This window comes from Epinephelus moara, chromosome 9, assembly GCF_006386435.1.
Source record: "Epinephelus moara isolate mb chromosome 9, YSFRI_EMoa_1.0, whole genome shotgun sequence".
Classification (NCBI taxonomy): domain Eukaryota; kingdom Metazoa; phylum Chordata; class Actinopteri; order Perciformes; family Serranidae; genus Epinephelus; species Epinephelus moara.
The window spans coordinates 15,019,796-15,038,218 of NC_065514.1; the positions used below are offsets into that span (position 1 = coordinate 15,019,796).

General features: G+C 41.8%; 4 protein-coding genes and 1 long non-coding RNA gene across 5 annotated transcripts in view; all 5 read right to left on the reverse strand.

Moving 5' to 3' along the window:
- The window catches only part of si:dkey-88l16.3 (low-density lipoprotein receptor-related protein 2), a 23,007-nt gene extending 18,618 nt beyond the window's left edge, over positions 1–4,389 (reverse strand). Inside the window, exons 1-6 of the mRNA XM_050053051.1 lie at positions 4,263–4,389; positions 3,900–4,148; positions 3,571–3,765; positions 1,431–1,697; positions 1,002–1,217; positions 591–773 (exon numbers count right to left, since the gene is read on the reverse strand). Coding sequence (XP_049909008.1) covers positions 591–773; positions 1,002–1,217; positions 1,431–1,697; positions 3,571–3,765; positions 3,900–4,148; positions 4,263–4,320 — 1,168 coding nt within the window. The 5' untranslated portion in view covers positions 4,321–4,389. The remainder of the gene's footprint in view (positions 1–590; positions 774–1,001; positions 1,218–1,430; positions 1,698–3,570; positions 3,766–3,899; positions 4,149–4,262) is intronic.
- A 1,356-nt stretch (positions 4,390–5,745) lies between these two features.
- Positions 5,746–6,531, reverse strand: LOC126395960 (LDL receptor repeat-containing protein egg-1-like). The gene is made up of 3 exons (XM_050053762.1): positions 6,422–6,531; positions 6,127–6,321; positions 5,746–6,008 (listed from the first exon to the last, which is right to left on the reverse strand). The coding sequence occupies exons 1-3, from the start codon at positions 6,522–6,524 to the stop codon at positions 5,746–5,748; spliced, it is 561 nt and encodes a 186-aa protein (XP_049909719.1). The 5' UTR covers positions 6,525–6,531.
- A 17-nt stretch (positions 6,532–6,548) lies between these two features.
- LOC126395530 (uncharacterized) lies at positions 6,549–7,355 on the reverse strand. The gene is made up of 3 exons (XR_007570462.1): positions 7,111–7,355; positions 6,759–6,977; positions 6,549–6,670 (listed from the first exon to the last, which is right to left on the reverse strand). It is a non-coding gene; the product is annotated as an uncharacterized LOC126395530 (long non-coding RNA).
- A 24-nt stretch (positions 7,356–7,379) lies between these two features.
- Positions 7,380–13,810, reverse strand: LOC126395964 (low-density lipoprotein receptor-related protein 4-like). Its single transcript, XM_050053767.1, has 12 exons — positions 13,795–13,810; positions 13,214–13,417; positions 11,543–11,711; positions 11,154–11,322; positions 10,311–10,533; positions 9,830–9,949; positions 9,452–9,670; positions 8,838–9,146; positions 8,233–8,451; positions 7,807–7,953; positions 7,482–7,659; positions 7,380–7,401 (listed from the first exon to the last, which is right to left on the reverse strand). Exons 1-12 carry the CDS (start codon positions 13,808–13,810, stop codon positions 7,380–7,382), a joined length of 1,995 nt encoding a protein of 664 aa, XP_049909724.1.
- Positions 13,811–14,610: 800 nt separating this feature from the next.
- On the reverse strand, positions 14,611–18,009 carry LOC126395965 (low-density lipoprotein receptor class A domain-containing protein 3-like). The gene is made up of 4 exons (XM_050053768.1): positions 17,949–18,009; positions 15,875–15,997; positions 15,207–15,455; positions 14,611–14,759 (listed from the first exon to the last, which is right to left on the reverse strand). Exons 1-4 carry the CDS (start codon positions 18,004–18,006, stop codon positions 14,611–14,613), a joined length of 579 nt encoding a protein of 192 aa, XP_049909725.1. The 5' UTR covers positions 18,007–18,009.
- Between the last annotated feature and the right edge of the window lie 414 nt (positions 18,010–18,423).

Sequence of the window (18,423 nt, forward strand, 5' to 3'; positions counted from 1 at the left end):
CAGAAAAATGGCTACATCCCCGCAAGATCCAACACCGCAAAAGTTAGTAAAGGACGTGTTGAAAACTGCAACCGGAGGTGGTAGGGCGGGACTTCAGCGGGTGGCTCGTTCCGCCCAATGAGAGGCTGATCTATGCAGCGAACTTCCACCCACTCAGACTACCCACAGACAGACAGAGTTTTCGTCATTATATAGTAAGATTTGACTGTCATACCCAAAGAGCATAAATATGACAAAAGTGAACAAATAATGATAGCTAGCTCACCAAAAGATCAATCGCAATGTCTTGGAAAAGACTAATAGACCAAGTTTTACATACTGGGTTAGACAAATGCTCTTTGCTTTTCCATTAGAGAGAGTAACATACATACGAAAAGGAAATGGGGTATGTTTTAACAGGTCTGGAGATCATTTGCTGCTTTTGTTCAATGTGATTTAACTAGATGATAAAGAGAAAGAATAAGTACTCCGTAATAGAAACCTCAAAATATTTTTAATTTGAGCTCAATTTTTGTGGAGATAAGGAAATAATTTTAACTTTAACAAGTTTTTAAGTATTATGCAAGTACAAAATATGGCAGGACACTTACCTGGATTTTTGCATTGGACCACACATGTATTCTCATCAAATCCATCAGGACAGTCTCTTTGTCCATCACACAGCTGATTTTGAGAGATACACAGTGATGAACCTGGACAGAGAATTGATGGAGTGATGCAAGTCGGCGCGGGAGAGGGAATAGGAGACTCTGTTGTTGCCACAGTAACCGGGTCTGGAAATGAGAAAACTACATATTAAACGTAAAGTAAGCCTAGACAAATAAATGTGCATATTAAAGTAAAAAATGTGGCTCAGTTTATTCTGTTCCTTTCTATTGCTACATTTTTACCTCTACTCATAAATCACAGCTTTCAAACTTTTACTGGAGCTAGGAATTTTGCAGCCACATTAGCCTCGTCACCAGTGGATGAATATTTGAAAACTGGATCTGAAGACTTACCGCAGCCCACCTCATCCGTGCCATCCAGGCAGTCTCTCTCTCCGTCACACAGGAATGTCTTTGGGATGCAGCGCTTGCCGTCGGTGCATCGATGCTCGCAGCTCTTGGTTGGTTTCCAGCAGTCCAGTTCATCAGACTGGTCCCGACACTGCGACTTGCCATCACAGACCTCAGCCTCAGGGATGCACATGTTCCCGTGGGAGCACTGAAACTCACCTGGAGTGGAGTACAAATAAAAGTGTAACTATTTGAATGAAGCAGCATCACAGCTTACCTTCAAACTGCTCATTTACAGTACAGAGTGTTTAGCAGTGTCTACTGTGTCCTGTCATGATGGGTTAAAATAACATTTCTTTTATGTCACGGTTTAAAAAAAAAAGACAGTTCATCGTCATCTATCAAAACTTCAAATGTTTCAAGTGAAACAACCTTGTTTGCAGGTGTCTGGGCATCCCTGTTCATCCGATCCATCTCTGCAGTCTCTCTCTCCATCACATACGTGGCTGTATAAAACACACTCTGTGCCGTCGTTACACGGCTTTGCGCCCACACGGCACTTCAAGACATTTGCTGGAGCTGCAGGCGGAGCAACGCCCAGACAGTTGACCTCATCTGAGCCATCGTGGCAGTGAGAGCGGCCGTCACAAACCAGGCTCTTTGAGACGCAGCTCCTGCGGTCTTTGCAGCGGAAGTCAGCTGTGGAGGGTGAAAGAATGTTAAAATACATGAGTGGAATTGAATCAAATTTTCTCTGTACTTCAAATTGTATAGAATAAGTATTTAGATTGTTATGCTGGTTCACATCAGTGCTTGACCACAGTGACACATCCCAACAAACACTGGTTGGATGGTGACGTGTTTCTGGTCAAAAATGGTCCCAGTGGTCATGAGGCAGACAGCCAGATGGTGACATTGTTTCCCCAGCTAATAATGGTCCATTCAGACCTTCTCTTACAACTTTATGACAGTTTATTAGTTCGGCTGTAAATGGTTGTGATCAGAAGGGCACACTTTAACGTGGTCCCTGCTTTCACTACTCTTCTGGAGAGATGATTGATCCCTCTAAATTGGAAGCAATGCGCTCCCCCATCCTTTTCTCATTGGATCAGAGATGTTGTGTATTTCTTAAAGCTAGAAAAAAATCAAATACACACTCAAAAGGTCCTCCCAAACCTTTATTAAGATATGGAGACCCTTTTGGGACTCCCCATGATAAAGAATAGGGTGGTACCTGTAAATGTTGCATTACAGCATCCTTCTTGCCCTCTCTTTTTACATTTGTTTGAGTAATTAATACAATTATTTGTTGAAGTTATGTTCGTTTCCCCTCTTCACCTGAATGTATTTTGTAACCTGCAATCCTATGAATGGGTGGGTAGGGTGGTGGGGATGGAATCAGGGACTCGGATTTCAACTTGTCAACACATAACAAGAACATATCTTTATAATCAGGGGAGGAGTGGTTGAATTGAGGTCAAATATACATGTTTTGTATCTTTTCTGTGGGATAAAGACGTCAAAAATCTGCTCCACATCCAATGACTGGTATTACTTGATGCCCATTTTCTGAATATAAAAGAATTGTTTATGCTATTTATGTACATCTGCATGTAAATGATATTCCTCTGCCATCGTTTTAAGCCTGAGGTGTCTGTGAGAGCCAAAACTCTTAATCCAAACTGCCTTTGATCGCACATGAAAGAAGCAGCCATTGGCGCTTTGTCCCAGAAAGTCAGGTGATGTTGTATGAAGTATGAAGTCCATATAAATGGTATGTTGTTGTTGTTTTAACTTTATTGCTTTATTACAATTTGTTGTCATTACTGTTTGCCCTGCATCTCTCTCTGTCTCTCTTTATGTATCATTTTGTCATATGGATAACTGCAAATCTATTCTGTATGACACGTCCGTCCATCCTGGAGGAGGGATCCCTCCTCAGTTGCTCTTCTTGAGGTTTCTACCATTTGTTCTCCTGTCAAAGGTTTTTTTGGGAGTTTTTCCTTATCCACTGTGAGGGTCCATATCCAGAGGGATGTCGTATGCTGTAAAGCCCTCTGAGGCAAGTGATTTGTGATATTGGGCTTTATAAATAAAATTGAATTGAATAAACATACAAAAACAAAACAAAACAAAACTGGAGTGTCACTGAGGTAAATTACAAATACATAGGGCATTACAGTACTCATCCTAGCCGTCACTTGAAACACATGTTTGCCATGATCATCAAGAGATTTAGGTAGTGTCTCTGCAGTGAGCCTTGTATTCAGTCCACTTGGTCCAGTCACAGTAGAACAGTAAGTTTCAGTGGATGAATGGATAGAGCACAGGACTTTCATCCAGGAGACAGGGGTTTGAGTCCTATATGGTCCAACACTGGTATATTATTTGGTCGTGTTAATGTCCCTTTTTAATGTTAACACAATGCTTTGACATCTGCACTCATTTTGAAAGACAATAACTGGATGTCTTGATTGGACGTTCAAATAACAGTTTTCAATGTTGCAATGTTTTCTGAGATTTCATGTAAATTCAATTTCAAAGAACCAAATACAATATCTCAATGACTTACTTCTGTCAGGGCATCTCTTCACACAGTTCTCATCAGATCCATCAGGGCAGTCTCTCTTCCCATCACATATCTGTGTTGGCTTGATGCATAAAGAAGAACCAGGACACAGAAATGAAGGGCTGATGCAGGACGGCTTGGTGGGAGGCTGAGTAGATGGCTCCACTGGTGCAGGAGATTCATTTGAGTGGAGATTTTCTGCAAGAATGGTAGAGTCAGTGTGTGCAGCATCTAGAAATATTACACCAACAGTTAGACACATAAACAGCAAAGCCTCTCTACAAACCTCTTTTACATGTTTTACCTTTGTAAGCCCTTGAATGAATACTCACCACATCCTTCTTCATCTGATCCATCTCTGCAGTCTCTCTCTCCGTCACAAACATGACTGAAGAGAACACACTCTGTCCCATCTTTACACAGTCTGGAGCCCATGCGACACTTCAGGGCGTTTGCTCGAGCTGCTGGGGCAGCTGCGCTCGGACAGTTGACCTCATCTGAGCCATCGTGGCAGTGAGAGCGACCGTCACAAACCAGGCTCTTTGAGACGCAGCTCCTGCGGTCCTTGCATAGAAAATCAGCTGAAGAGGAAGGCATTTAATTTATCAAACAATATCCAAAAGAACAAAACAACAAATACATAACCATCCACTTTTCCTCGGTGGTTAAGATCAGAGCGAAATCTGAAGACTTACTTCTGTAAGGGCATCTTTTCACGCAGTTCTCATCAGAGCCATCAGGGCAGTCTTTCATTCCATCACATATCTGTGTTGGTCTAATGCATAAAGAAGAGCCTGGGCACTGAAATGAAGGGCTGGTGCAGGACAGCTTGGAGGGAGGCTCAGTTAAAGGTGTGATAGGTGAAGGGGATTTATTTAAGCTGACATTTTCTGTAGCAGTGATAGGAGCATCCTCTGCAGCATCTAAAAATCAAACAGTGAATTAAAGTTTTAGGTTCAATGTCAAAACATCCAAATATCATCACCATATGACTACACTAGTAATAAATACCATGCATATAAGTCTAAACTTCAAGATTTCTAGTGGTCTTTATCATAAGCTGCTGGTTTCATTGTCATTTCTCAACCCCACCAGGATGTGGAGATCGCAACTTAATGCAAATTTAACCAATCAACCAACCAACTCAATTGTCTGATTTTGGTTGTGAAGATGTGGACATCAGGCAACACGAACAACTCTTTACCAACAAAAATTACTGTCAGAGATAATGAAAGACATTTCCCTGATGTGCTGCATGAAAATGGGGGCACATTGTTTTGCACTGTGTGCGCAACATTGTGGTGGAACACAAGCAAAAGTCTTTGATTGAGAAATACTTTTGTACCCCAAAGCACAGCTGAAGAATGGCTGAAATACGTGGACAATGGACAAGACAAACTGCGATGACAGAGGCTGTTACATCTCAAGATCCCTTATATTAAATACACATGGTAAATGGTAACGTTAGCATGATATAAACTTCATACTACAAACAGTAAATTTTTTATTCACACTGGTTGTTTAGTTGCTTTCAATTTTAATGAATTATAGAAAAAAAAATGCAAATATTTTCTCAATTTTCTCTTACTCCTGTCATTTCATTGCCAAAAAAAGCCTAAAAACATTACAACATACATCACAATTTTTTAGAAAAGCTGCAGTGAAATCACGCATCAAAAAGAGCCTGTGAAATCCTGGAGGGAGTGATTTATGAATTTTGATTCTTAGCGATAACCTTGCATTTATACTAATCTCTGAAAATGATTATGAAAATCATACCTTTAAAAAGAAACCAGTATCACCGTTAATATATATTTAATTCAAAAGAATAGCTACATAAATATGAAAAGTTACCAGGCAATTTTAAGAATGAAACGATGCAACTTTTTAAGCAACAAGTTTTTGATTATTGCAGAAAATCTGACAGAGAATTCTCCTGCTTATTCACAGATCATGCTCATCTAAAAACCACCTTCTCGGGGCGTCGGTGGCTTAGTGGTAGAGCAGGCGCCCCATGTACAAGACTGTTGCCGCAGCGGCCCGGGTTCGACTCGAGCCCTTTGCTGCATGTCAGTCCCTCTCTCTCTCCCCCTTTCACGCTCGTCTGTCCTATCAAATAAAGGCTAAAAATGCCCCAAAAAATATCTTTATTAAAAAAACAAAAAACAAAACACCTTCTCACAAGGACTCACCACATCCTTCTTCATCTGACCCGTCCCGGCAGTCTCTCTCTCCGTCACAAACATGACTGAAGAGAACACACTCTGTCCCATCTTTACACAGTCTGGAGCCCATACGACACTTCAGGACGTTGGCTTGAGCTGCTGGGGGAGCTACCCTTGCGCAGTTGACCTCATCTGAGCCATCGTGGCAGTGAGAGCGACCGTCACAAACCAGACTCTTTGAGATGCAGCTCCTGCGGTCTTTGCAGCGGAAGTCAGCTATGAAGGGTAAAAGAATAGTGAAAGACATGCCTGGAACTGTATCAGATTTACTTCACATTTACATAATGAATTCCGACACTTTCAAAGAACCAAATACAATAACTTAATGACTTACTCTTGTCAGGGCATCTCTTCACACAATTCTCATCAGATCCATCAGGGCAGTCTCTCTTCCCATCACATATCTGGGTTGGCTTAATGCATAAAGAAGAATCTGGGCACAGAAATGAAGGGCTGATGCAGGACGGCTTGGTGGGAGGCTGAGTAGATGGCTCCACTGGTGCAGGAGATTCATTTAAGTGGAGATTTTCTGCAAGAATGGTAGTATCAGTGTGTGCAGCATGTAGAAATATTACACAAAAGCCACTATCACATTTGTTACCTTTGTAAACCCTTGAATGAATACTCACCACATCCTTCTTCATCTGATCCATCTCGGCAGTCTCTCTCTCCGTCACAAACGTGACTGAAGAGAACACATTCTGTCCCATCTCGACACATTTTGGAGCCCATACGACACTTTATGACGTTAACTCGAGCTGCAGGAGGACTTGCACTTGGACAGTTGACCTCATCTGAGCCATCATGGCAATGAGAGCGGCCGTCACAAACCAGATCTTTGGAAATGCAGCTCCTACGGTCTTTGCAGCGGAAGTCATCTGTAAAAAAGTTACGTAAAACAATCAAGCTCACCAAGTTTCAAGACACTTTGAAAGAAGCCGTTTTTACTCCACATTCAAGGCTTACTTTTAGAGGGGCATCTTTTGACGCAGTTCCGCTCATCAAAGCCATCGGGACAATCTTTACGCCCGTTGCAAAACTGGCTTGGAGAAATGCAGAGGTGAGCAGCAGAATTGGGGCAGAGCACAGATGGGCTGCTGCAGGCCGGCACAGTTGGAGCAGGAGGTTTGGTGGCAGGTGGCATTTTGTTTGGTTTTGTTGGAGTCATGATCTCTTCTGTGGCATCTTGGGAAATACAGCAGTAATCACACAGTAAAATTAAACCAAAAAAGAAGTTTAAATTAGTACGCTACATATGCTACCACAGACTTAACTGCAGTCTTTTCCAATAAGTGAAATTACATTTGGAGAAACTCACCACATCCTTCTTCATCTGATCCATCACGACAGTCCTTTTCTCCATCACACACATGGCTGTATAAAACACACTCAGTACCGTCTTTACACAGCTTCGAGCCTGTGCGACACTTCAGGATGTTCACCCGAGCTGCAGGAGAAGCTACGGTCCGACAGTCGACCTCATCTGATCCATCCCGACAGTCCCTTTCCCCGTCACACACATGGCTGTATAAAACACACTCAGTGCCGTCTTTACATGGCTTTGAGCCTGTTCGGCACTCTAGGGTGTTAGCCTGAGCTGTAGGAGAACCTGTAGTCGGACAATCATCCTCATCTGATCCATCCCGACAGTCCCTTTCCCCATCACACACGTGGCCGTATAGAACACACTCTGTGCCGTCTTTGCATGGCTTCGAGCCCGTGCGACACTTCAGGACGTTTGCCCGAGCTGCAGGAGAAGCTATGGTCGGACAGTTGACCTCATCTGAGCCATCACGACAATGAGAACGACCGTCACATACCAGACTCCTTGAGATACAACTCTTTGAGTCCTTGCACTTGAAATCATCTAAGATTGGAAATTAACAAAGAAAACAGAAGATTACGGTAAAGTTAAAGTTACCAGTCAAGCCTGTGGTAAATTTGTTCACCACTCACATGGTTTAAGAACTGCACGCAGTGGTTAACAAATCTAACAGTGATGTTGATACTTTACCTTTAGATGGACATGTCATTACACAAGCATCCTCATCATCTCCATCAGGACAGTCCTTTTTACCGTCACACAGCTGGGCTTGTGAGATGCAGACTGATGTGTGTCGGCACAGCATAGAGGGCTTATTGCAGACTGGAGTATCGGGCACTATAGAAAGTTAAAATAACTGGAACTGAGAAAATTAAGTATTTCAGAGTAAAAATCTATGGCTTTCATATTATTTCCTCTGATAATAATCCATCTTTAATCAAATCAGAGAAGCGTTTGTGTGCTCTTGAAAATACTTGCTGTAAACTGGCTAGTTGTGTGCAACTGTGCAGCTAAAATGAGCCATGACAGTTACCAGAGACTGACAAAAAGTTGGCACCTCAAACAGAAATTTCAACAGAAAATCCAAGAAAAATAACTAACAGGACTCAGACTGACCTGTAGGAACGTCCGTCATTGCAGCGATCACACTGAACACATGATCTCTCACAATCATCTCTCGTATGAGGCTCCCATCACGCCGGTCCCACAGTCTCATCACATCATCAGAGAGGGTCAACAGGAAGGGCTCAAAGGCAGCTACGACTGAGCCCGAAATGTTCCATCTTCTACCAGCTCGATGGCTCTTTTCCTGCAGCAAACTCATCGTTGTCAGACCTGCAAATGTGAGAGCAAACTCATTTACCAGGCCTGTACCAGAGAAACATTCACTCTCAGAGATTATAAATTAGGTCTGACAAACCATCCAACATCACTAGATTAAAAAGGTCTTGATTGTTGCAATTTCTGCACACAAGGAGGTTCAAACCCCGCCAACCTGGGTTTGAACCTTATATTTGGAATAATAGTGGAATGTTTGTGTGCATGTTAACGTAGTCACATCTTGTTTCATAATGCACACTTCATCTTCTACAACACTTTCTATATTTCAGTGCTTTGCAAACAATTCAGCTCGTATTGCTTCAAGCTCTTACTGCTGAGTCACAGCTGGCGAGCTGAACATTTCATTTTATCGCTCTTATCTACAGATGTAACACACAGACCTGCTCCTTTTGAGTTCCAGAGCAGACTATTTGCCCTGAGGTCGAAGGCGATGTTCCCTGTGACTCCTCCTGCTAACTGCAGCAGCTCTTTGGCTTTGCCTCCCATCATGCTCATGCTGAGGACTCGGTCTTCCTCCAGCCAGAGGATGCCACCCCTCAGCCAGTCCAGATACAGGTCTCGAATCTCCTTTGTTGTGTGGTACAGCTGCTGTGGGTATCGGCCGTCGGCTGTAGTGGTGCCGATGCTGTTTTGCTCGCATGACACCCAATAAATGTTCCCTCTCCTCTGGTCTACTTTTATCAGACAAACTAAAGAGACAAAAAGAGGAGTGTGAGTTTGCAGAAAGCTGTAATGAGACCAAGTAGCCAGCTGGTTTATAGCTTATCCAAGAGGCACAAGACCAAAAACTAAAATATAGCGAGACAAAAAGCCAAACGAGAGTGAATCTGGGGTTGGCTTTGACTTCCACTTTTGCTGCATCATAAACCTTTAGTCTATTTAAATAATTTAATTTTCTGTCAGTTGACTGAGTGATAATACAGTGACTATTGCTCTCTTAGTTCTCATCAGTTACTCGTGTCTGTACAAGCCAAGGAAAACCCAAAGCATTAACCTGGCAAAGGCGTAGGGATCACCTCAGTCTTGACCTGAGTTAGACTGGTGCGTTGGATGTGGCCAGTTTGGTTAGCCCAGTACAGCCAGTCTCTGTACCAGTCCAGATCAAATGACAGGATGCCGTCGTCAGTGGAAAACAGCTGGACTTTCGTGGACTCTCTGCCTTTAAACTCCAGCAGGTTGATGCTGTTGATGGTAGCGTATATAAACCTCGGATCTATGGGACAAAAATGGGTTAACACATTTTAATGATGCCTTAAAGGACTACAGAAAATTACTGTTAATCCCATAATGGCATGAAACAGTCTGGCAGGACTGGGTAAAATGTATGTTACTTAAGTTAAGGCAAGTCAAAACAAAGTTATGGTGAACCTACATTCACACGTCCCATCAAGCAGCAATACTTTGGAGTTTGGACAAGCGCAGGTGAATCCGACAGGGTTGCCTTTAGTTAGCTGGCAGAGGTGACACAGACTCTTTGTACATGCAGAAGAACCTGATTGATGACAACAAGACATTTTGAAATGTGAGTAGTCTCTTTAGGTGTAGAAGAAACAACTATGATGACGACTTACAGTGGTCATCATAGTTATGACCATATTGCACACTGATATGATCAGTGCTGGTGTTTAATGACTTTGTTGGCGTCTTGTCATCGTCTCGTCTAAGTCATGGAAAAAAAAGTAACTGGCAACACATTAAGTCATTGTTTTCTTAAACAAAATTAACACTGATTGGTACTGTAATTAAAAATGAATTTAACTGGGTGCTAATTAATAAGGACCATGACATCAAATGTCAGTGGAAATTCAGAGAAGGAAAACCACTACCATTGAATAAAATGTTCCAGTAAGTACCTTGAGGCTGCTGTAGCTCGTGGTAAACAGCCAATATCGGCAGTGCGGCTTTCCAGAGAAATTGCTTCTGGTTTGGTGTGTTCTGGGGAACCTGCCACAGTCCTTTGTCGTCCACCCAGTAGAACGAACTTTCAAACACAGCCAGGCCGAGAGCCGGTCTCCTGTTGAACAGTCCTGTGAAGGAGTAAGGACCGGTCCCGTCCATCTTCACCGTCTCTATAGACTGAATAAAATAAATTCATGTTTACTACATATGAAAAATAACAAGCTAAATTTTACAAGATTACATTGAAGACTTAGCTCAATTCTGATTTTTACTGAATAAACGCCTCACAATGTAAATCAATGTAACCTCTATGAGCTGTTCATTACGGCCACCGGCTGCTTAGAGGTAATGACAACGAGCTCTCCTCAGTCCTTTCATTCTCTCTCTCTACACATACACTCCTCTCAGTAGTGTAGTGGCAGATGAGTGGGCACCAGAGAGCCTTTGTCGCTTTGATATGATAACGATACAGCGTGTTTCAGGGTTCACATGATGTCGGATAACTTGTCCATCTCCCTCAGAGAGCAGGTAAAGTGTAACGAGCTGGGGAGAAGGGCCAGGGGGCGGCAGGAGCTTTGCTTTGTACTTATGTTGTTGTGGCCTTATGTAATATTTCAAAATAATAGTAGTGATAGTAAAAAATAGTAAAAGATGAACATTTTGATTTTTTCCTCCCCGATTTGTGACGCCGCCTATGGATGACAGCGCCCTTAGCATTCGCCTATACTGCCTATGCTATGGGCTGGCACTAATTCAACTCATATACTCCAGTGCATATGTGTCTTTCTTTAACTCACTTTCTTGAGGTCGCTGATCCAGTAAAGCCTCCTGGCAGCCACATCAGCAGTGAGGCTGTGGGCCGACTGAGCAGTGAGCACAATCAGAGTGCTTCTCTCCGACCCATCCATCCATGACTTCTCTATCGTCACTCTGTCACCTTGGCCGGCATTGATCCAGAACATCAAGCTGGGAGACAGAGCAGAGAATGACCTGTGTATCATCATCTCTTTGGGTTCATGCATGCCGGTTAGATGTTCATGTGTGCTGTGTACACACAGTAGCTCATTTCAATACTAAATTATAATCAGTTTCACCAGGTTCCACACACTGTCCATAAAAGTGGATGTAACATATCAAATGAGATTACTTTAAATCCTGTGTAGCAGACAGACTAAAAGCAGCATACCTCTCCACAGGCACAAGCACCAACTCTGATGGGCGGATGTGTTTGCTCAGCACTGTCGTGTAACTTTTGCCATCAGCTCCCTGCATGTAGATCGACTCTGTCTTCAGATTGGTCCAGAACAGGTTGCCATTCAGCCAATCACAAGCTAGACCCTTGATTCCAGGTTCCCCTGGGGGGGAAAAAAAAGAAATCAATCATCAATTTTTTGTTAATAAATGTTGCTTTTTCTTCAACAGATGTGGTCCACATTACAATTTATTTACATGACGTGAATATCCCAACATAAAACTTCCACAAAATTTTGCAGTTAAGTCTAGGATGAGACATTGAAATTTGTGAGGGAAGCACAAATCATTTGTAGCACTGCACCAAATGGTTCAAAGGTTCAAAGCTTCATTCATTACGCTGACGTTCAAATTCTGAATCAACATTTGAATGCTGTGCGGCCTATTTTTAATCATTTTTTGCATGGCAATTCATTCAGTTTAAACTTGGTATTTCTGTGCAGTTGCAGATGAAATCAATTTACTATAACGGAGGATTGTGTTCAAGGATTTGCTTTTAAGGGTCAAGTCGTCATAAAATATGAAGATAGACATTCAAGCTTCACTCAAAAAATCACCATTGGAGCTTCAAATGTTAAAAAAGACATTTGGCACAGCCCTAGCTATTTGCGGTTTTCTTGTGAAAAACTGAAAATTGTAGGTCTTTGAAGACTCATTGAAAGTTACTTGGAAAATTGTTAAACTGGTTAAAACTTGTGATGGGTGATGACAAGTAGACATAGCTTTACTTCAGGGGCACACAAACCAAAGAGGTTGGGAACCGCTCTAATAGGCTATCAAAAAGAAACACATGCCCATGGATTCCAAACATTTTTTCCAATGAATTTTGAAAACTTTTGCATAACTTTTCTATATTATGTCACCCAATGAATATATTTAAGTAGTTTTAAATAGGCAAGCAGATCATTGGATGCAGCAACAGACCGGTTTAGCATTGGTTGAAGTTGTCCTCTAGCTATACAATGCTTTTCATAGAAGAGAAGCGGTAACGTTTTCTGGCCTGGCTATGGCAGATGGGAAAATATGTGCAGAGGCTCAGTCTGTTGAGCGACATTTTGGTTGTCTTGATATTTTTTCCTTTTATTATAGCTGACCAGAGCTGCTTCCACCATACTGCTACCATCAAGTTTTTTGTGCAGAGCCTTTGGTCAGCCTCTCTCTTGAGTCATGTAGTATATTTGTTGTTCAAAAGCCATACATTATTAAATGAACACTTTGCAGTGATTTACACAGAGGAAAACTGCTGGTGCTTCCTATCATGTGATACTAGTGATGTTTAAATAGTCACACAGGGTAGCACTAGATTTTAAATCAGTAATCAGTATTTCGCATTAAGCCAGACATGTTTTGGGATTTTCAAGAACATATTTTAAACAAATAAATTGAAAATTTTCCAAATCATTCTGTTAATTCCAAGCCATTTCCACGCCTGGAAAACGTTTCTTTTAATTTCATGACTTTTCCAGGAATTTCATGACTGTGGTAACTCTGGATGCCATAACATCTTTACATTGCCAATCAGTGTGGCGACAGTATAACTGGTTATTTCATGTATGTATAAAACCAAAAAGAAACAACAAAAATCCAACATTTTGGGTCAACTAACCAGTGTAGATTGTCCAGCTGTTACGTCCATCACTTTTGATAATGCTGCCATGGTTGTCAGCCCAGTAGTACCAGCCTCGGGCAACGTCAAAAGTCAAGGCCACTGGGTCGGGCACTGGAGTGTGGATAACTTCAAACTGTTGAGTCTTCACATTCAGCAGCCCGATAGATCTCCTCTGCACTGTTAGCAGTCTGGTAGTGTTACCTGGACACGGACATAGTGTGAATATTTAGATTAGAGCAAGTTTCACCTTCTGGTACTTCACCATCCCTTACTATATTTGGACAGAAAAAAAAACCCAATGACGATGCAATAGTTCAGTTTTGTCCAACATCTGAAGTCACAATCTCTACTTTGATGTAACCGGATTGACGGTTTGTATTTGAAGTTACATCTTTGATCTTTTTGAACTTTTCTTTCTTGGTTTTGTCATTAGCTCAGTCACATCAAAGTGGCCCATTAACACGTCAATTATCTTTTGTCCAAGTGCACTTTGTGATGTTTGTTGTTGGGTTTGATCTTCTCAGAGGATGAAACTAAATCCAGAGTAGGTTAACATCATAAGCTGAGGACCAGCTCACCAACACTTACCAGCATCAGATCTGTACTTGCCTACTGGTCAATGTGTCAAAGTATCCTGCCTTGTACTCAGTGTTATCCCTGGCTCAAGATGAGGCTAAGTTGGTACCAAAGAACTAGGAGGAAGGGCTATGACATGTTTATGTTGATCACATTAGATCTGGACAAACACTGAAAACTCTGCCTCATTACCTGTAGCTAGACATGTGGAGCCTCCACTTAGTTTGAAGCCTTCTCTGCAGTGGCAATAGTAGGATCCGACGGTGTTAGTGCAGTGATGCATACATGGGGCAAAAGGAGGGGCACATTCATCCAAATCTGGAGAGAGAGAGAGAGGGTTTTAGCCTCATACGCATCAACACCCGATTTCAAAACAGATGATATATATACAGATACAAAAGGAAGCTTCTTTAAACTCAGCATGCTCTTTAATGGAGAACTTCACCTGCAAAATTACCACTTGTTTATCAGTTGTTCTCCCTGTGTCATGCTGACTTTGTGAAGATAATTGTTTTGTTCACATGCCTCCAGTGAACGAAGAATTCAAAAGCAGAGAAAATTAGAAAGTCAATAGTGTGTTACCCTACAAACCGTTGCAGACGGCTCCATTGGGAGAGAGTTTATATCCAACAGGACAGGCACACAGAGCTCCCCAGGGTTCATCGACACACACGTGGCTACAGCCGCCGTTGTTCATGGAGCAAATACGACCTGCAGGAGGGTGCTCAGCATTACAGAGATCAACACACTAAAAACATTAGGTTGAGACTCATCAACAGTAGTTGTGGTAAAACGTTAGTTTGTTGCTACAGTTGCTGTCATTGTAATTCAGGTAAATCTGCCCCAAACTTACCGCAGGTTAGTGGCTCATCACTTCCATCTGAGCAGTGAACCGTCCCATCACACCTCTGTTCAGCAGTCAGACACGTCCCATCAGGACACCGGATGCCATCAACAACACACAGACCTAGAAGAGAACAGACAATAAGTACTCATACCCTGAGTTAGAGGCCATCTGTTTGTTGCCTCTCACACACCTATCCTGACTCTGTGTTCACAATATCCAAAACACTAAATCTATTTTTATTTATGTGAACTGTTGTTTTGTGAACTGTTTCAGTTTTTAAATTAGTTTTCTTTCAATATGAATTTGGCAAAGAAATTAAATAAAATACATTTTTTGGAGATGAGGCTGGACTGAAGACATTTCAAAGATGGGACACCTGGAAAAATAAAACCAAACCTATGTATATCGCTACAGTAGACGCAACAAATGAATATAAAAATTTAAAATGTTTTTGTAAATTTGGGTGCACTAGCTCTTTAAATATGCTTCACTCTGTGGTGCCCAACAGTCTCACAGACTGACATTCTGTTTCCTGTAGCCCAGCATTCAACCCTTCATCTTCCTCACCACAGTTCTCTTCATCAGAGTTGTCCATGCAGTCATTCAGTCCATTGCAGTGCAGCTCTTTGGGGATGCAGATGTGGTTCCGACAGGTCCAGTCAGAGTCCAAACAGCCCTCTGTTGCTGCACAGTTCTCCTCATCAGAGCCGGTGGGACACTGTTTTTTTCCGTCACAGCGGGCCGATGCATCAACACAGCCGACAGAGTCCACACAAGGAAACTGTCCCGGCGGACATTCAGGAGAGCCTGGGAGTGCTGAAGGGAAGATACATTTTTTTTATTTCATTTTACACACATTTTATCTTCTGCTACACAAGTTCTGCACAACAAAAATTCTATTTCTTAGTAGCTGTCTGACTGACCTTTGATCAACACAACCAAATACACCACTGGTAACATGACTCCTTAAGGAATACGTCACTCATAAATCGACCTTGTGTATATCAGTTAGTCATGCTGTGTTATCTTGAATCCATGACAAATGTTTTTCTCACATGCCTCAACGGAAAACACAGCAAGCATATTGATTTATTGATTGATTGGGGACCACATTTACTAACAGCAGAACTATATCAAAACAACTATTTACACACCCTCAAGTGCTGAATGGGGCAATTTATGAGTGCCAAGGGTTAAGAACAGTTGTTTAGCACAGGGACAGGAAGTACACCTACCAGTGCAACCCATTTCATCTGATCCATCCAGGCAGTCTCCACCTCCGTCACATCTCCAGACATCAGGGATACAGTTTCCATCATCACACTGCCACTGGCCTTGATGGCATCCCAAAGTCTGACCTATACAGAGAGAGACCAACGGTTAGCTTAGAGAATATGATCGGCCTGTCCGAGGGTGTAGGTTTCGTTCCAACACTGGTCGGACACATATGAAACATGGGGTTTGAGGGTTGTCTGGCAGAACATTTTGAGCATCAAACGCTTGATTTCCTGCATTCTGGTGAATTTGATGCATCAATTTGTACCGTTTCTGCATCAACTTATGGTGTAAATGTCTTCATTTTTATCAAAATAGAAGTCCTCCTTTGTCTAAAATTAGACACCACTTTATAGATCAGGAAGACAAATTAAGCTAAATACAAACAAAACTGTAAAATAACAGTCGATTTATTCCACCAGGACTTATTCTAGACAAGAAAAAAACACAAACTTATGTAGCAAACTGAATTACTACTGACGTATAAGGGCGTTTTCACATGGCCTATATTTCTTTTTAAACAAACCAAATTCAGTCCCCTTAAAGTGCACTAAAAAGTGCAACAGAAAAGGGACTCAGTTCTTTTTGTGTTCACATTGTTAGTTCATTTGAAAAAAGACTCAGTTCTCTTTCTGGTCAACTTCAGTTCTGATGACGCCTCAGTCCTTTCTGTCACACTATAGGCTATATGTAATATATATCAACGTAGTTTATATTTTTATTTTGATGTGGCACTGCAGTGCGGTTATGAAGCCCCTCGCTTTCAGATGAAAGTAAAACTGGAGGAAAACTTTAGAGTTTCTGTGCTGTAGACTGTTGCCGTTTGATGTATTCTACATGCCAAATCTGGAGACGTACAGTATCTTCCATGGACCAAACTACTCTTTGTCCTGCATCCTAGCAAGTGTCACAGGCTGATGTGGCTTTGTCTGTTTTTTCAAGTGTCCCATTGCAACAGCACTGTGGTCTAGAGGGCTAAATACAAGGGCAGTGAGCAAAACGAACCTGGAGCACTTTGTGTTCACAAGGCACAGGCTAACTGAACCGCACTGCTAATTTGAAGCGAACCGTACTCAGACCACGGTTCGCTTCAGAGGGGTCTGAGTTCTCTTGGAGTGTTCACAAATATGCAAAAAATGCTGAGTCGCTGCTCTAAGTCCGTTTAGAGGGCTGAAAAGGACCAAGTGTGAAAACCCCCGAAGAAAAACCACGGATAAGAAAGACCAAGGACATTTTTTGTTAACAGGGTGTCTACAGGTATTAGACACTTAGATTTACTGCTTTTTCAAACCTTTTTAAGACAGTGTTTAACCAAATTAAAGGCAGAGTTTTGGACAAATCATTTTTCTCATTCAAGCATTGCAGGTAAATTTAAAGCATATAGACTACATGTAGTCCAGTGTAGAGGTGTTAGAGGGGTGAGTGTGATGGGTGAGTTAGGTAAAATTACATTTTGCCAACAGGTGAGTGCAAATATAAAGTTTAAAGACAGTATTGGGTTCAGTGATAGTGGTATTTGTAGCATCAGAAATGTGGACTATCAGCAGAAGAGCTTGACTCATTTGGACTAAAGTAATTATAATATGAATACAGTCAACTAGATAAAATGTTTGCAGCAATTAAGACTTCGCAAATTTTACTTCAAGACTAATTAAAGTCTCATATTTGCGAATCTAAGACATTTTAAGACTTTAAGTGCCTGCAGACAACTCGTCACCAAATGTTACCCTAGGCCTTCAAAATTAATAACAAAGGAGAGTTAGCTAAAATAGCCTGGCTACATTTCACATTAGTTTTCCCAAAACAGGCACAGAAACAGGGGAAAGGCTGAATTACTCAAACTCATACACTCACTCACAGAAATTCCTACACAGCCTGTAACCCTGAACCCGAGGGGTCCAGGAATGGCCGCCATGTTGCCTCCTTTATGCTAACATCTAAAGTAGATGTCAAAGCGCCCCTGCATGTTGTTTGACATTTAGTGAACACACTGGCTTGAATTAAGTCATTTAAAACGTCTAAAACAAATGTTACCTTGGGAATATCTCAGACTCGCCAGAAAAACCAAACAAATGAGCTGGCGTAAGTCCATATCGGCCCGCGCGGCTCACCGTCACAAGCCGCTGCGTCACCTGAGAGGAAGTGCTTTAATCAGCTTCTACTGCTGCAGGTGCGCGTGCCATCAGAGATGCCTCACTCGGCTTCCGTTAACGAAAAATATAATAAAATCCGTTATTTAAAACACGTTAATAATGAAATTCAATGTGTTATGTCTTTATTTAACCCGTTTTACTGTGTTTTGCCACTTATATTTATTTATTTATTTATTTATTAATGCATGTTCCACGCATGTACGTCATTTTGCGGTTTGCGAGACGTTCACGGCACACCTCAGATGTAGGTATTAATGTTTTCGACAGTTGATGATTNTTATTTATTTATTTATTTATTAATGCATGTTCCACGCATGTACGTCATTTTGCGGTTTGCGAGACGTTCACGGCACACC

What these genes read in the sequence shown, in the direction of transcription:
- LOC126395964 (XM_050053767.1), bottom strand. An exon ending in GATCCCTACGCCTTTGCCAG is followed by an intron (nt 9,147 to 9,451) that starts GTTAATGCTTTG and finishes TTGTCTCTTTAG; the next exon opens with TTTGTCTGATAAAAGTAGAC. An exon ending in CCATGCAAAGACGGCACAGA is followed by an intron (nt 7,402 to 7,481) that starts GTGTGTTCTATA and finishes GTCCGACTACAG; the next exon opens with GTTCTCCTACAGCTCAGGCT.
- LOC126395960 (XM_050053762.1), bottom strand. Translation starts at nt 6,524, where the DNA reads ATGGGCTCCAAAATGTGTCGAGATGGGACAGAATGTGTTCTCTTCAGT. An exon ending in ATCAGATGAAGAAGGATGTG is followed by an intron (nt 6,322 to 6,421) that starts GTGAGTATTCAT and finishes CCATTCTTGCAG; the next exon opens with AAAATCTCCACTTAAATGAA. An exon ending in GAAGAGATGCCCTGACAAGA is followed by an intron (nt 6,009 to 6,126) that starts GTAAGTCATTAA and finishes TACCCTTCATAG; the next exon opens with CTGACTTCCGCTGCAAAGAC.
- LOC126395965 (XM_050053768.1), bottom strand. Translation starts at nt 18,006, where the DNA reads ATGGACTTACGCCAGCTCATTTGTTTGGTTTTTCTGGCGAGTCTGAGA. An exon ending in GAGTCTGAGATATTCCCAAG is followed by an intron (nt 15,998 to 17,948) that starts GTAACATTTGTT and finishes CTCTCTGTATAG; the next exon opens with GTCAGACTTTGGGATGCCAT. An exon ending in CTCTGATGAAGAGAACTGTG is followed by an intron (nt 14,760 to 15,206) that starts GTGAGGAAGATG and finishes GTTCTCTTCTAG; the next exon opens with GTCTGTGTGTTGTTGATGGC.